Source organism: Schistocerca cancellata, chromosome 2, assembly GCF_023864275.1.
Source record: "Schistocerca cancellata isolate TAMUIC-IGC-003103 chromosome 2, iqSchCanc2.1, whole genome shotgun sequence".
NCBI classification, from domain to species: domain Eukaryota; kingdom Metazoa; phylum Arthropoda; class Insecta; order Orthoptera; family Acrididae; genus Schistocerca; species Schistocerca cancellata.
The window spans coordinates 541777463-541796602 of NC_064627.1; the positions used below are offsets into that span (position 1 = coordinate 541777463).

A 19140-nucleotide genomic window follows, 5' to 3' on the forward strand; every position below is an offset into this window, starting at 1 on the left:
TCAGCCAAAACTTACTGCTGCATTCATATTTTGCTTATATCCACCCCCATCTTTCTTATGGTATTCTGCTTTGGGGAAATTCTCCCAGTTCAATATCAATTTTCAGATGGCAAAAAAAAAGCTCTTTGATGTGTAGTGGGTTTATCTCCCAGGGATACATGCAGGGAACATTTCAAAAAACTTAACATCATGACAGTTCCTTGTTTGTACATCTATTATTGCTTACTACACGTAAAAGAAAACATAGCTCAATATCCCCTTAGGTCATCTGTCCACACCCACAATACAAGACGAAACCACACAATTGATCTGCCATACTCTAGACTGTCTAAGGTACATAATAGTTATAAATATGTAGGCCTCGAACTGTTTAATATGCTCCCTAAAATTGTACAAACAGTATCTAAAAGTAAATTTAAGACAACATTGGGTCAATGGCTCAAAGGTAAAGCATTTTACTCAGTTGATGAATTTAAAGATTGTAATTTGGAAGATTTGCTGTTTTAACATAGAGAAAGGTTCCTCTGCCTGTAGTAGGACCTAAATTTGTATCAATAGCTTAGGATAATGACATAGTGTTATCAACATGTATATGATAATGACATAGTGTCATCAACATGAATACTCCCTGCTTAATATAAATCTGTATAATGCTTTCCTTTTTATTGTAAAATTAATAATATATAAAATTCCAAATGTGTGCTATTGTACTACACTAAATTTCACATGATTTATATATACATTGTTATGAGAATATAACCATCTTTATACTGTAATTGAACTTATTGACGAAGCCCATTGTATAAGAAAATACTGAACGGCTAATAAAGATTCTTATTCTTATATAACTTTTTGAACTTTTTAGTTGCTATGGTTTTAGTTGTCTTCACAGGATACTCACTACTTTCAAACACTACCCATTTTTCTGTTTCCATATGTATTCAATGTGCTCATTATTGTCTCATCTCCAGTATCTGTATGGCATTTCTATGATTTGAAAGATATTGGTCCAAATCCTGTCTTATTTTTATTTTTCAGCCTCTGTTTGTCCTTTATTCATACACTCATATTTTATTGAGAATCTGTTCTCATTATTTTAACATATCAGTTTTCATCATAAACTATTTTATTCTATGCTATTATTGTTTATAACGACTGAAAAGGCTTTCATTACAATAATTCTCATATTACTTAATGCCATGGTGGCTACTGTAAGGCTTGTCTGAGTTTTCCGTGTTTCTATACCAGCATATACAGCTTGAAAGTTACTTTGTTGATGACTTCTGGTTTTATATTTTCTTGTGTTTTAAACCTTTTGTTATTTTTAAAATTTGGTTTTTTGGTCAATGTGTAACAGGATATGTAAATTGTTGTCACATAAAGCGAAAAATAAATAAAAACTTTTTTGATCTTAGCTTCTTTCTTTGACCTAAATGCAGGATTCACTTCTCATTTTTGAGTCTTTTTAATGATTATTGCATTTGGTCACATTCTATTTACACTGCTAGGGTTACCTTTGCCTTATTCCTTCATTATGTTTATGTATTCATTATTTTTTTGCTTATTTTTCAGTATTTATGTATTGAGATAGATCCTGTCTTCAGGATGTTTCGTTACAGTATGACCATTGTATATGCCACCACTGTTTGATGACTCAGCATATGCTTTTAATGAAGGCATTTCTGATACAATATGATAACTTTTAATTTATTTCACAATATTATGTTAACATTTGTACTGTATGTGGTTTTTATTAATACAGCTGATAGGTACACGACAGTCCCGTGACCAGTTTTTGTGTGTCACACATTTTAGTTCACCACCTTGGTAACTTTGATCTCTCTTCTTATATTTTTTTGCTAGTGTATAGGTATGGTTAATTTATTTTAAATAATGACAACTGCTATTGCATGCCAGATTTGTTGTCTATTGTAGGCTGGAGTTCGTTGATTTATAAAAAGGTGCATGAAGATGGTGCTAAATCTGGTAGTCAAATAAAATAATAAGCATTATTTTCTTGAAGTTCAGGACCTGTGAATGTCCTTCATACCACAAACAAATACCAAATGTACACAGTGCTGGCACCACAATCCTGCTGAAATGAAGAGAGTTCTGCCAACTGAAAAGTGCCACACACTTATAGTAAATGACATGCTGTACTATACCAAGTACTTCCGGCAAGAAACAAGCAGACCCAGAAAGGCCGAGTTTTGGCCCACACACCTGGAACCTCATTAAGTTTGGCACACCTGGCTGGCCTTACTTACAGTGTGATCATGGTCACAACAAACAAGATAACTCCTGTCATTCTGCCATGTTTCCACACCAGTTCATCTCACTGCAATCATTCCATACAAATGATTGGTCATACACAACACTTAACTATCATCACTAACATCAGCTGAGGTGGATCACATGACTAGCTGGTACTAATTCTGTACTGTCTATGGCATTCCAAAGCCATGAATATGTTCTTTCAAGGTGTTGACTAATACTTTGTCTGGTAGACTAACAACTTTGATGAAGTAATTGTAATAGTGTGAAATGAGCAAAATCTCTTGTAGGATCATACATTTCTCCTGAGCTTCAATGATGTTGAGTTGCAATTGCATTTCAAGGGGTGGGGATCAATTAAAGTCTGTGGGACAATCACTAAATCATAGTGTGATATATTGTTTTAACTGTGTGGTTAAAAACTTTTGAAAACATGAATAATATGTCTCCTCCAAAACAAGTTATATCATGACTAACTAATTTTAGATTTAAACATTTTAACACAAAGGCAGGATGACAACTTATGCAGCATTGTTTTTTGATGAAGAAATAGCAGAAGTTAAAAACATAAGAACAAATTTCCACACAGGAAACTTCTTGCTCAAGGTAGGTGGAAAAATATCATTACTGAAAAAATATCATTACTGAAAAAATAATGATCTGGAAAACTGTTCTCAGGTGATGATGAAGAAGTTAAAACAGCAACAAAAAGCTGAAGAGAAAGTTCAAGGGCAAGTGTATGAGAGTAAGACATCCCGCAATGAGCTCCATCATATGCAGAAGAACAGTGATTTCTAATTTTTTTTATAGTACTTAAAACTGTCTGAAGCTAAAAAAGATTGTCCATTACATTCTATACTTTATTTCCCATTCACATTTTTTTCCATAATGTTTGCTTCACCAATTTATTAGATGTAGCATCTGCAAAAGGACGTAGCAATGTAAGATGTACATGATACAAGGGATTTTGCAAGGGATGTTAGGTAGGTTGTTGTTGTTGTGGTCTTCAGTCCTGAGACTGGTTTGATGCAGCTCTCCATGCTACTCTATCCTGTGCAAGCTTCTTCATCTCCCAGTACCTACTGCAACCTACATCCTTCTGAATCTGCTTAGTGTATTCATCTCTTGGTCTCCCCCTACGATTTTTACCCTCCACGCTGCCCTCCAATACTAAATTGGTGATCCCTTGATGCCTCAGAACATGTCCTACCAACCGATCCCTTCTTCTGGTCAAGTTGTGCCACAAACTTCTCTTCTCCCCAATCCTATTCAATACTTCCTCATTAGTTATGTGATCTACCCATCTAATCTTCAGCATTCTTCTGTAGCACCACATTTCGAAAGCTTCTATTCTCTTCTTGTCCAAACTATTTACCGTCCATGTTTCATTTCCATACATGGCTACACTCCATACAAATACTTTCAGAAATGACTTCCTGACACTTAAATCTATACTCGATGTTAACAAATTTCTCTTCTTCAGAAACGCTTTCCTTACCATTGCCAGTCTACATTTTATATCCTCTCTACTTCGACCATCATCAGTTATTTTGCTCCCCAAATAGCAAAACTCCTTTACTACTTTAAGTGTCTCATTTCCTAATCTAATACCCTCAACATCACCCGACTTAATTCGACTACATTCCATTATCCTCGTTTTGCTTTTGTTGATGTTCATCTTATATCCTCCCTTCAAGACACTATCCATTCCGTTCAACTGCTCTTCCAAGTCCTTTGGTGTGTCTGACAGAATTACAATGTCATCGGCGAACCTCAACGTTTTTATTTCTTCTCCATGGATTTTAATACCTACTCCGAATTTTTCTTTTGTTTCCTTTACTGCTTGCTCAATATACAGATTGAATAGCACCGGGGAGAGGCTACAACCCTGTCTTACTCCCTTCCCAACCACTGCTTCTCTTTCATGCCCCTCGACTCTTATAACTGCCATCTGGTTTCTATACAAATTGTAAATAGCCTTTCGCTCCCTGTATTTTACCCCTGCCACCTTTAGGTAGGGTGCAAAAGTAATGCTTGAGCAGTTAATATGAAATGTGTAGAGGGCCAGCACCACGGCCACTACAATCATCAGGATAGCATCATGCAGAATGCGATCATGAGGATCTGTAAAATGCCCAAAGGCACTAATGACACATTGTTATGAGAATACACATTTATTTATCAAAGGTATGGAGTTCTCTTTCTTTTTGGCTATCTGTAGTGCAGCAAGTAGAAGGGCACTAACCATCCCAGTATGCACCAACACCAGCACATCTCAAAGTGTCAACTGCCACAGTGAAGAAGGTGCATACTTGGTGCCTCATGTTACAGCCTGCTAGCCTCAGCATGGACATTATGTCTGTGCTGCCTCAGCAGCTGTCAGAATGGCCAGTCGAATACTGGGGACACTTGCTAGCATTGTAGACTGTCCCCTGAAAAGAAAACCAACTGTTCTGCCATAGGTGGCCATAGTTGTGGAGAATTATGTCACAGCCTCTCTGTGAGACACTGGCTCAAAACTATGGACTCTGCATGTGGCTGCAAATTGGGGCTGAAATTACTGTGATCCCAGAACAATGGTGATTAATAAGTCAACCCAGGAACATCAGTGTGGTCTGCAGAGGCCTGGTGTCAGAATGCATCATGGTCTCCCTATCAACAGACAAAGACGAGGCAGCAGCAGCTCTCAGCAGCATTGTCCATCAGATCTAGTTGGTGGTTTCATCTTAGATCATAGTCATCTCAGTAGACCACCTTGGTACTAGTTAGCTGCAACACTGAGCTGCAACTGAGATCTAAGTTGTGGAAATTAGGATATATATGATTTTCAGGCTAAACTGGTGACATTACCCTTCTGTGGGGATGACCGAATTTACCCTAGTTTCCTGAGCTCAACAGCATTCTTGGTCACTTCAGGATGTCACAACTATGCTTTTCATACTTTTTTTTTTCACTGTCTCCATAACTGAATTGTTACTCTTGCATCTGCTCCGAGTTTTTTTGTGACGCTTTGCACAGTCACTGTTAGGATGACATCCCTCTTTCACAAAGATGTCATTTTGCTATGGTGCTTGCTTGAGCATTCAGCCTGTCCAGGCTTTTGCAACTTCTTCTGCATTTGCTACTATTCCATCAGCATTTCTCTTTAGTTGCCATTCTGCATGGCCATTGACCAATTCTGCTCTGCCTCTGGTGTTGCCAGGGAACAAATTTTTAATGGCCACCTGGAGTATCATTCCAGGGCACAACAAACTATCTGAGTATTACCTGATTGAATAGATAAAAAATCTACTCACCAAGCAGTGGCCGAACACACATGTAAAAGACAGTTGTAATTGACAAGCTTTCAGAACCAGTGGATCCTTCTTCAGGCAGAAGGGTTGAAGGGGAAGGAAGAGGGGTGAAGGAAAAGGACTGGAGAAGACTAGGAAGAGGGGTAGATTTGGGAAAGTCACCCAGAAGTCGGGGGAGACTTACCATACGGGATGAGAAGGAAAGACCTTTCCTTTCCAGGGTGTATACGTGGACAAGGAAAAAAAAAATTATCGTATTTCTCGGTTAAAAATACACTTTCTCCTGGGTGAAAACACACTTTTTCCATGTCAAGTGACAGTGTATTTTCCCTCAAAACTGCAAAACTTACCAGTCCTTTGAATAGTTATGGTTTTATACACAGGCATAGAATTTTCCGGCACTTTAGAAAACGAAACTCAGAGAAAAAAAGACAAGTTTTGGAAATATCTTTAATGTGCAGCAACATGTACACTGCATATTTTCGCATTACGAAAGTATACATTGGATTTCCACCAAACATCACATGTTACTTTGTGAATCATTGAAATAGAGACTGTGATGTGCTTTTGTAAGCCAGTCATAGCTCGTCATGTGATCTCGCCAGCTGATGACAGCGGATATTCAGAGCATAGGACACGTGATGTGGTCAGCCATAAGCAACATCACTGTTAAGTAGCACAAACACACAAACAGGGAAAGTTAATAGTTTGAATTAGTATATGTAGTGCTGCTACAAGAAAAGCAAGGCTTTCACATATAATTTTGGACTCTAAGGTTAATAAGCTGCAAGAGAAACTAAGCTTTCGCATACAATGTTGATCTTTTCTACGCGTGTTACATTTTATAATAAATCACACAAATATGTGAGTAAAATTTTTAATAATGACATAAACGTCAGGGTTCAAAATTTCTTCTAAATTGCTTGTCATCGAAGAGTTGATTTTTAAATGAGAGTCAAACACTCTGTGATTTAAGAAATTCATGGTAGATTCTCGCACATAGTTCAACTTAGGTAAAAGGATATCTACTTTGAAAGTAACGCTTTTCAAACTACCATTCGGAATATTTTCCTGTGACTTGTTAGAAACAGGTTCATTTCAGCAGTTGCCAGAGAGCGCAGATAACAGGCAACACTGTGCTTGCGCAGCTACCATGACGCAGGAAGCCTGTATGTACATACATGTAAAAAATTGAAAGATCGTACATTATGTCATAAAAGAAACCCGACATCAGATGATATTCCACGAGCATCAGAATTTCGTGAACCATACTAAAATGTGCACATTTAAAGTGCATACTTAAAGTGCACATTCCCAACGAAGTAGACCTCAACCTGATATTAAGCTCTTCGGTGCGGTTTTCGGGACATAAATTTTCCTGGAGCACCAGTACTGTATTATATCATGTTTGGTTCTTTATCATGGCATATTGCCATACGTGCTATAAGATGAAAATATGCACCCGAAATGCAGCAAACAGTTGAAATTACCCAGTACTGTGGAATTAACCATTTTGTTTCAAATACATTGACTGCCTCTATGGAAAAGGTTAATAAAAGTCCAATTTCTTTAGCAAACAGACAAAAATAACTTCATTTTTCTGCAAGGTGATTAATGCTTGACTGTCAGAAAGGTGGAAATAAAAATAAAATCTAAAACTAATAACATATTTTAGCCCTTCGTAATTATGTGAATGTATTTTAATTCACTTGATAGCTCCCAGCCACAGATATCCATTTTGTTTTCCTTTGACGTGAGAGTAAATGAAGAGGAAACAGCAAAATCACTAAATGTAAACATGGGTCACATGGAGACTACCCACTATAACTCAGACTGCTCTGCGCATCAGCCCCAGATATACGATATTTGCTAACTGGGTCAATACCAAAAAACAATCGAATTTTCAAAAATATGTTCATCTTGTAGCACACATATTTCTGAAAAGTCTGAAACATAAAACATATGTGTTTGAGGAAATGTAAGACTTGTTATTTGGTCTTAAGTGTGCCAAAGGGCAGAGCCACACATCTTCATACAGCATTCTTCTATCGCACATCACTGTAATTCGCTCTGTGGAATTGAAACGTGTATATTTTGTAATGGATGCAATCAAACTATATTAAGGACAGTGGAAATTGAAATGTCCTGTGGTGCCTATTCTGCTCCCAGTCGGCTGGTTTGACAGCCTTCCCCTCTTAAAAAATATCTCGCAATTATTAGCGGATGGGATTATTTGTAATCAGGAGAACAAGAACTCTTCAGAAAGTTTGCACTCTTTATTGCCTATTAGCTAATAACTTGCTGTTTTGTGTGACATAAAATTAAATATAGGATACATAAAACCAATAAAGACAAGAAACAAGCAAGGAAGTAAACATTTCTTCAATTCTTAGCTCCTAGCATTTTTTTCTCTCTAATCTTGCTACAGCTTTACATGGCATGCTTTCCTTTCTGTAAAAGAATCTATTACCTCATCAAAGTTTGTCAAACGTTTTGCTACATGAAAAATCAAAATGTCATTATCTAACACTGAAAAAGCTGTTAATACAAATAATACCCAAGACTGGTGTGGTTTCTCGATCTGATTACGTCCATTTCGTCACTGTCTGCTAGATAAAACAAAATAGGCCTTTCTAATATTGCAGCAGTTTTGTAACACACACCAGCAGTCGTTCTTCCCACAAACCATATGCGAGTGGAACAGGAAAGGGAGGTAATGACAGTGGCACGTAAAGTGCCCTCCGCCACACACTATTGGGTGGCTTGCGGAGTATAAATGTAGATGTAGATGAAATAAACAAGACTGTTTTGGCACAAATGGTCATTTTTATAACACGACAGAATATAATTCACGAAGTACCAATATCAAATGCCTACAAGGCCTACTACAAGCAAAAAGCTTTATGTTAGAAAATAATTTCACATTTCATTCTTATGCACCAGTTTCTCAAGCACAAAATCGAAAAGTAGCATTACGAAATTTTTATACAAATTTGGATTCGTCTTATTCTTCCATAATTTGTGTGATGTCTCCGTTTCTTCTCCTGTCTCGTTCTAACATTACATGTTCGTACAACACATTTTCTGCATTACTTCCAGAATAGAACTTAAGCAGCTGCTAGATGAGGACTGTACAACTGGTCCTTACTAGTATAGTGATCTGGCCTAAAATTTACTGTCAAAATGCAATTTTCTTGAATACACCGGGAAGATAATACATAATCCTTCTCACCTGTTATTCCTGTTAGTTGTTTATTTGTATTATGGTAGTCTGACTATGTATTTCACTAGTAATTATAACAGCGCCGGTCATTTGCAAGCCCAATCAACCACATAATCAGACAGCGATTGGCATTCATCCATTCGGCTTTACTCCACTCAGCTCGTATAGCCCCGTCCCCTTTTGTCTGTGGAAAGTTTATTTCTAGATGCAACGAGGATTCTCCTGATAGACACATTACATTCAAAAATCAACTTATGATTCATTCATAAATCAACTTAAAAGGTGTTCAAAAATGTTCAAAAACCAACAGGGATGCTTTTCAAAATCATATGAATAATCGATAGACCAACGTGCGCTGGATGCTAGGCGCTTTGTGAAACAAGTTTTTTTCCTCAAGAATATGAATTTGGCGCCCCCTTTTCCTGGTAGCATCTATCTGCTTCCTGCGACAGCTTGCACAGGCAACAGCAACATTCGTGTAGCCAGAAGCGGGAGAATCTACTACTCAAATGTGACTCAACTGTGCATGCACATGAGCCCACTCGTAACTGCTGAAACGAATCTAATGTAAACAGTTGTGATTTGTAACATTATGTGATTGTCTTATCATTTTAAATCATTCACTAATCGAGCAGTCGCTCGGCAACAGCTACAGTTAGCAAATAATGTTGCGAGAATGTAAAAGGTGAATGACCTGTGACGTAACTTGTTTATTGTCGAAGCGCCGTCAGAGATGCAGTGAGTTATTGACTTTGAAAACCGCGGCACGAAAAACGGACAGAAGAAGAACACTTTTACACATTTTTTTTGAGGTACGAGATATTCTCGATGAACAGTTACTCATTCTTCTCTTGTCTCCTGTAACTTGTGTCAGACACGCATGTCTTGCCACCGTATTATTATTGTCAAAATTAATATTGTTTTAGTGTAAAGTAAATGTGTAATACTAAAAGTGCCTAGCAGTAGATTTATTGTGCGACGTGTATGTGAAAACGTCAAAGGAATTGTTTTCATTAAGAGAAGTGCCAGTCAAAACGGCATCCATGTTAAATCCTTCATTGCAGTGTAAGTTCGTCTATTAATTGCCATAAATTCAGAGTTAAATGGAACTGGTGTATGGACTATTCATTTACTATAGAATCTACGTCTCACTTCTTCATGAAATTATTTAATTTTCTATATGTTTCTGCCAAATAGAGAGTTCACAGTCACGAATTCTTTCGTCGAGTTCGGACGGAAGTTGCATGCGGCGAAATATTTTCTCCGCGCCATATTCTACTGGTAAATGCATGAAAAACTACGGTCCCTTAGGAAATTCATGTTGAGCTATCCAAAATAATTATATTTTGAATAGGCATTTACTCTCCTCTGCAATGCAACTTCCGACTGATCAGACGATCCAACAAGAAACAGCCGCACACAGTCGGCGTTCGCAAATATGTTTCCACCGCTGATTATAGCTATATGTTACAGCACAAAAGTAACATATTGTTATAATTAGAGACTACGAACGGGGACATTTATAACTGTATGTTTATGTATACACATTACGTAAACATATCGTTATAGATTTCACTCTCATCGGACGCAATTTGTTGTTATGAAGCATTACATAATCTTCCTAAAGCCTTTGACATTTTGCTGTTGGCAGATGCTTGCATGAGCAGTGTGTGTCGTTGTTGTATACAGCATGTTTCCTTTGCAATTTAAGTTATTTTCGTTTTTTTCTCTCATTTATGTTTTATTGTTTAAGTATTATTCTGCAGTAGCGGGATATAGTAATATCCTTAGTTAGAGTATCGGTTCTTACCAGTCAAAATTTCAAAAATTTAACAGGAAAATAAAACAATGAAAAATTCCCGGGTTTTTCCCAGTTTTCTCCCAGATGAAAAAATTCCCGGTTTTTTCCCAGATCTCTCGGTCGTCCCCGGTCGTATACACCCTGCTTTCTTTCCCTCTCTTCCAATATGGTAAGTCTCCCCTGATCCGCAGTCCTGGATCACTTTTCCAAAATCTACCTCTTTTCCTATACGTCTCCAGTCCTTCTCCTTCACCCCTCTTCCTTCCCCTTCAACCCTTCTGCCTGAAGAAGGAAGCACTGGTTCTGAAAGTTTGCCAATTGCAACCGTCTTTTATGTGTGTGTTCTGACACCACTTGGTGCGTAGATTTTTTTATCTAATAATTGACTGTTTTTGTGAGTATTACCTGAGGTAGAGGGGACAAGACAGACATGGAAATGATAAAGGAAGGAGCATAACATGTTGCTCTTGGGACACAGTTGGGGATGGGTATAGGTACATGCTTTTAAATTTTAAAAAATAAGTTAGGTATAAAATCAAATTAACAATTGATATTCTTACAGATGGAGCACTACTTCAAATCTCCAAGGATAAGGGAAAGAAATAACTTTGGTATTTCTAAGGAATTAATATTATATTCATTGGAAATAATTTAGGGAAACTATGGGAACTGCTTTGGGACACATCAGCATGGAAGTGGGTAGAAGAAACATATTAGAAGAATGTAAAAAGGACATATGACTACACTGAGACTACAAATATAGAGTATGGAACAGGGAAAAATATGGAGTTGATGGACAAGGGAGGTGGTAGGAGGAGAAGACAGAAAAACAGGGAGGGAAAAGAAGAATAGAAAGGAAACTGGGAAGCAGGCGGAAGTAGGTGGAGCACAGGAACTACTTTAGATTGAAACCATGAGGGATATGGAATCAAAAGCTTTATTGACAAAGCAGATCCAGTCTGTGCAATTCAGCATTTGGCAAACATGTGCATACAGCTGACACGTATTATAAGCAGCTGTTGATGTTGAACATACCCTGCTGATATCACACTCTGTAACTGTGTGGTTAAGCATGTCCTTGGCCACAGTTTGGTGGTGATCAATCATTTTTGTGGACAGTTGTACCATATTTATCAAACATAGGTGGCAGCAGTAAAGTTAATTATCACTTAGCTACTTTTGTAAGTGGACTTTCCTTTCCTGGGGGAGGATACACCAGCAGCAGCATTGGAATACGATGTGCTGCTGGAAGCACGAAACAAATATTGCAACTGGATCTTCAACAAGACTTTTAACAGAGTTGTTTTTGTTAAAAATTAATTTGCTTTTGACTTCCAAATTCAATTGACTTACATGAATTTGAAGTAAAGCATTTTATTATGGCATTACTTGTCGAAGACTCAATACATCTGCAGGTGAACAATAATGCTTTATTTGTTTACAAATTGTATTACTACAGGATCTTCAAAATAAAAGTGATATCAGCAAACTTTTGTAAGTCTTTTTCTTTGTTAAGAAATCTGCAGTCCATGATTCACTATATTTCCAGGACTGCTGCTTTTCCTAGTTTCCCTTTATATTTTTCAAGAACTGGTTGAACTTCCTCCTCAAGAAACTCAGTAACCTGAAACAAACAAGACAGTATTGACAAAAGAAAAAGGATTATATATTATAAATAGCATTTAAAACATGGATAACAACAGCACAAGTAGTAAGAGTGTTTTTAAATAAATGATTTGACATGGCAAGACAAACATGACACATGACTACAGCTACTATGTAAATGTTCAAATTGAAACATTTGTTGTTAAAGCTGTGAGCTGTAGCATTATGCAATATCTCTAGCAGAGCGTTTCTGATCAGTATCAAACAACTGAAAGTCCAGGATGGAATAACACCAACAGATAAAGGATACACTGCTACCCACCACATAGACGATGTGCTGAGTCACAGGCAGGCACAAGGAGAAAGATGCTAAAATATTTAAGCTTTTTGACAAAGTCCTTCTTCCAACTACAAAACACATACACACAAACACACAACACACAAACACACGCACACACACACACGGCCACTGTCTCCAGGCACTGAGGCATTGTAGTACATAAGCAAGGATAACATTATTTACTCCACAAATATTATATGTTTTGTTGCAAAAGCTGCTTCTGCACACAAGGAACTAGCAATTATTTGGATGTATCACATGAGGTGTGATAAAAAAGTAAGATGAATTTTTTAATTTTGTGGGTTTTATACTACAGATTTTCAATTTCTTTTCTCTTGTTGGTACACATGTTACTGACATATGTTTACATTTTTGGCTGTTCTGAATATGTTGTTTATTGTTTACAGTCAAAAAGCTTACAAGTGATTTTGAGTGCTCAGCAGATTTTTACTTTCAAAAAAGATGGATCAAAGAATTTGCATCAAATTTTGCTTGAAAAATGTAGTAAAGTGTAGTAGTACATTTAAAATGTTGACTGTGACTTTTGGTGACTCTACTATGAGGAAGACAGAAATTTAAAAGTGGAATAAACAAACTGACAACAACGTGCAAGAAGTAAAGAAAATGGTTCTGAAAAGTCACCTAATCACCGTCTGAGATATTGCCAATGATGTCAGTGTGTCGTTTGGCTCACATCAAGAAATTTTTTCTGGATGGTTTGGGAATGAAACATGTAGCAGCGAAGTTTGTTCTGAAATTGTCAAAGTTTGTTCTGAAATTGTCAAATTTTGACCAAAAACAAAGCCTCGCAAACATCACTCAGGAGTTGCTGAATGAAGTCAGCAACGATCCAGAACTTCTAAATAAGGTAACAACAGGTGATGAAATATGGGTATTAAGTATGATGTCAAAATCAAGCCCAATTCTCCAATTGAAAACTGCCTGAAGAGCCAAACAAAAAAAGCAACAAGTTCATCAAATGTAAACAATCTTCTCACTGTTTACTTCGATTACAATGGGATAGTGCATCTTGAGTTCTTGCCATCTGGTCATACAGTCAACAAGTAATACTATCTGAAAGTTATGCACTATTCATGTGAAACAATCTGAAGAAAATAACCAGAATTGTGGCAAAACCACTCGTGAAAACTGCACCACGATAATGCTCCTGCTCATACCTCAATGTTTGCTCGTGATTTTTTTGGCAAAAAACAAAACTGTTACGTTGCCTCAGCCACTATATTGTCTGGACATGGCCTCCTGTGACTTCCTTCTATTCCTGAGGCTGAAAATAACCATGAAAGAATGTCATTTTGCCACCACTGATGAGATAAGAACAGAATCGCTGAAAGAGCTGAACATCATAATGAAAAGTGAGCTCCATAAGTGCTTCCAAGATTTGAAACAGTGCTGGCACATATTTACTTTATCTGACAGGGATTACATTGAAGGGGACAAAATTGATATGGAACAAATAAAGATTCTTCAGAGGGGGGAAAAAATTACTTTTGATCAAACCACTTATAAACATGTCTCTTTCATTTGAGAGCCCACTGGATGTAAAAGGTGTATGAGATTCTTAGAGTTCATATACAGGAGTGAATGGAAGAGAGGACTGTCCTTGGATTAACTAGACAAGCCATTATACAGTAGTTATCACAATGAGTGGGGAAACTGGAGCCTGGAGCTTCACAACTTGTCAAAATAAAATTTATTGTGAATGAGAGTGGCCATGACAGTTTGCTGCAATTTACTCCCACAAATTAGATCAGGCTGAAAATCAAAGAAGCACAATCAACCAGTAAATTTGATTTCAAAGTACACAAAAAATTCAGATCACGTGTTCATTCATTCAATAATTTGAAACAGCTTGAGCTGTTTCATACAGTTACCTCACTGAGTTCCAATACTGCTGATTCAAAAGCCTGCACCATTTTAAAACTGCCTCACACATTCAGAAAGAGACTAGATGGGAAGGTGTATAATATCTTGCTTGCTGACAGTCATGGAAGAAAGCTGACTGAGATTCTACAAAGTGTTAGTCAAAATATCCAAGTAAGTAGCATGGTGAAGCCAGGTGTGAAAACAAATAACATTGTAATAAACACATCTTTAGACAGCAAAATGTCACATGACAATGACTACATTGCATGTATAGCAGGTTTAAATGATGTGGCTTGTAATGAAGCTGATTCGTGTATTGGAGGTTTGTCTAAATTTCTGTAACGAAACAAATCAAAAAACACTATTGCTGCTACCATCCCGCACAGACACGACTTAATGTACAACTCTTGTGTAAACAAAGAGATTATAAAAACACATGCCAGGATTAAATTATTGTGTTCAAGTTACGAAAAATGTTTAATTCTAGACATAAGCACACTAGATAAGGGCATGCATACTAAACATGGACTGCATCTGAACTATGAGGGTAAGCATTTTCTTTGCAAAAAAGTAAGCATATTGATCACTGAAAAGATAGAACTCAGTAGCGGCATATATAAAAATAGTTTGCTTTCGAGTGAAACTGATGTTCCTTTTTTAGTGCAAATTGACCTTCAGTGTGCACACACGAAGGGGAAAGCTTTACTGACTGCACCAAGAAAGACGAAAAATGTAAGATAATGTTTCAGAATGTTCAGTACATTACTGACAAAATAGAGCAAATTGACGAAATTCTAAGAGAATGTAAACCACACATATATACTGTGAATGAACTTGGATGCACGTCTGAAGAGGCTCATAGTTTTAAGTTAAACAATTACAAAATTGTGAGTGCATACTACAGAAAGATACACAAGGGTGGGGGTGTTTGCATTTTTGTTAGAAATTACATAAATTGTGAAAAAATTGACTGGGGTGACAGTCTTGCAATGGAGCTGGCCTTTGAAGTAGCAGCTGTAAAAATGAAGGTAGGCAAAAACAACCTAATAATTGTAGGCCTCTATAGATCACCAAATAGTGATGTAGAAGAGTTATTTTGCCAGCTAGAACAACTTCTGAATAAACTATCAACGAACAAAAAACAGGTAATAATAACAGGAGATGTAAACATAGACTCTTTAAACTATACAGGTAGTGTAAATTATCTTAGATATTCTGACTTATTGCATTGCTATAACTATAACAAAATAAATGATGAACCAACCAGAATAACACCTAACTCACAATCTTGTATTGATCATGTTCTTTCAAATCTAGATAGGAAACATACAGTGGTAAGAGCTGTTGAAACATATCTCTCAGACCGTACAGCTCTATCCATAGAAATTAATACAGACCACAAAATAGTTCTGCATAGTGACCTACACACTTATAAAAGGAAGATTAATTATAATTCACTTATGGAGGAGTTTGCTGAGAGAGAGTGGGATAAGGTATATAGATCACAAGGTATTAATGAAAAGTGGGGCCTTTTCTATGAAATATTTAACCATAGCTTTAATAAGGCATGTCCAATAGTAAAAAAAGAACTAAAGAAATCAGATCACACAATGAAACTTAAAATTCCCCCAGAAATACATAAACTAAAGGAAAATATGAAGGACCTTTATGTGATGTTCCGAGAAACAAAATTGCAGTACAAAAGCACCAGAAAGACATACAGGGAATCCCTGAAGAGACTAAAAGCACTTCATTATGCTGAACAGATAAGAAAAACTAGTAACATTAGCAAAACAGCCTGGCATAGTGTAAACAAAGAATGTGAACATAGAGACAAACCAGGCTGCAGCAAAATTGCATTAGAAGAAAATGGAATACTGTTGAATGAACCAAAGTCTGTATGTGAGGCCTTCATTAAACGTTTTAGTAAGGCATGCAGAGAAGAAAAAGATGAATCAGCCCTGAAAATAAACACAGTTAAAATGAGTAATTCATTTTTCCTAAGGAGTGTAACAGAGTTTGAGGTCATGAATATAATCTCAAAACTCAAAGTAAAATCATCTAGTGCCTGGGATGACATATTGTCCACACTACTTAAAGAATGCAAAAATGCATTAATGAAACCAATAACATATCTAATTAACAGTTCAACTGGCCAGTGGACCTTTCCAGAGCTTTAAAAAATCACTGAGATACAACTAGTGTATAAAAAGGGGGCTATCACAGACATAAATAACTACAGGCCAATCTCTTTGACTTCAACACTTGGCAAGCTGCTTGAAAGAATAATTCTAGATCAAATGGAATCCTTCTGTAAATACAAACTATTAAGCAAAACACCACATGGGTTTCGAAAAGGACAATCTACAATGATAGAAGACAGTGCACAAAACTAAATTATAAGAATGAAAGTAAGATCCAAACAGTAAAGTCAGCATACAGAACTCTCAATTGTGGAGTTCCCCAAGGAAATATACTTGGACTATTCTTTTTTATAGTATATATTAATGATATAACACAGCCACAAAACTCTAAACTAGTGAACTATGCTGATGATACATCTTTCATTAGCTGGGGCTGTACAGAGCGGGCAGCAGTCCAAAGCAGCAAAGAGAACTTAGAAATGATCACAGAATATCTAACAGTGAATAAGCTTACACTGAATAAGGACAAGACTGTAGTAATAAAGTTCTTGCTACATTTTAATAATACTCATACCCAATCACTTTCTACAGTTGAAACATCTGACAAACATAAGTTTTTAGGCATATTGATTGATGAACATCTCACTTGGAAAGAGCATATCAGCTCCACCTGTAAAAAAGTTTCTAGTAATATTTACTTACTAAAATGTCTTGCAAATATAATAGCTCCCCTTGTCCTTAAACGAGTGTATTATGGGTTAATACACTCACATCTGCAATATGGTATTGAGGTCTAGGGTTGGGCACCCACTGTCTATATGGATCGCATTTTCAGGCTTCAAAAGAGAGCAGTTAGGATAATTGCTAATATAAGCAAATGCCAGTCCTGTAGGGACTATTTCAAAATTATAAATTACTGACTGTGTACTCATTGTATGTATTTAAGACCATAATGTTTGTAAAAGAGAATGAGGAAAATAGTGTAAAGAACAGCGACACCCATAATTACAATACTCGAGCCAAAAGTGACTATCATAGGATATGGACTAACAAGAAAGCTACAGACCACAGTCTGTATGTAACTAGGAGACAATTCTATAATAAGTTGCCAAAAAATATAAAGCAACTACAAGGCAATCTTTTCAAGGGCAAGCTGAAAAATTTGTTAATAGAAAGATATTTATACTCATTAAAAGAATTCTGAGCTGCAGTATTGTTAGTTTATTCTTTTATGTACTACAGTATATTAGTGGTGGTATTGTTATAATTGGCTAATTGATGTATATAATCATTATAGGGTATGTATGGAGTGATATATAATGTGCTAATGTGTTTATAACATTATTACATGGAATGATGTATATATTCATTCTTGGAATGACACGAAATTGAAATGATGATGTCAAAGACTGTTAAGTTAACATGGACAAATAAACATTATTATTATTCCAGAATGAGGGATGTTTCCAGAATTGCCCGTGAAAGGCAAAGGTCCCGAGTTCGAGTCTCGGTCGGGCACACAGTTTTAATCTGCCAGGAAGTTTCATTATTATTATTATCATCTTTGACTTTTTTTTCTCAGACTTAAAGTCTGGTTAAAAATGGAACGTGATGCGGACCTCGGTCAAGCGTGACTTCCTTGTAACTGTATGGTATATGTTATATTGCATTTAGGAACTTTCGGGTAATTGAACATATATCAATAATTACAGATTTTTGTAGTTGTATATATATGTTTGGATGTAGCTGTATTGCATTGATGTACTGGTGGATATTGTGAGGTATGACTCCTGTAGTTGATAGTATAATTGGGATGATGTCAACTTTATCCTGATGCCACATGTCCTTGACTTCCTCAGCCAGTTGGATGTATTTTTCAATTTTTTCTCCTGTTTTCTTCTGTATATTTGTTGTGTTTGGTATGGATATTTCAATTAGTTGTGTTAATTTCTTCTTTTTATTGGTGAGTATGATGTCAGGCTTGTTATGTGGTGTTGTTTTATCTGTTATAATCGTTCTGTTCCAGTATAATTTGTATTCATCATTCTCCAGTACATTTTGTGGTGTGTACTTGTATGTGGGAACGTGTTGTTTTATTAGTTTATGTTTTATGGCAAGTTGTTGATGTATTATTTTTGCTACATTGTCATGTCTTCTGGGGTATTCTGTATTTGCTAGTATTGTACATCCGCTTGTGATGTGATCTACTGTTTCTATTTGTTGTTTGCAAAGTCTGCATTTATCTGTTGTGGTATTGGGATCTTTAATAATATGCTTGCTGTAATATCTGGTGTTTATTGTTTGATCCTGTATTGCAATCATGAATCCTTCCGTCTCACTGTATATATTGCCGTTTCTTAGCCATGTGTTGGATGCGTCTTGATCTATGTGTGGCTGTGTTAGATGATACGGGTGCTTGCCGTGTAGTGTTTTCTTTTTCCAATTTACTTTCTTTGTATCTGTTGATGTTATGTGATCTAAAGGGTTGTAGAAGTGGTTATGAAATTGCAATGGTGTAGCTGATGTATTTATATGAGTGATTGCTTTGTGTATTTTGCTAGTTTCTGCTCGTTCTA

General features: G+C 36.5%; 1 protein-coding gene across 1 annotated transcript in view; it reads right to left on the reverse strand.

The window, feature by feature from the left end:
- Window positions 1-12001: 12001 nt before the first annotated feature.
- Window positions 12002-19140, reverse strand: part of LOC126156041 (adenylosuccinate lyase) — a 79202-nt gene continuing 72063 nt past the window's right edge. Inside the window, exon 9 of the mRNA XM_049916274.1 lies at window positions 12002-12215. Coding sequence (XP_049772231.1) covers window positions 12129-12215 — 87 coding nt within the window. The 3' untranslated portion in view covers window positions 12002-12128. The remainder of the gene's footprint in view (window positions 12216-19140) is intronic.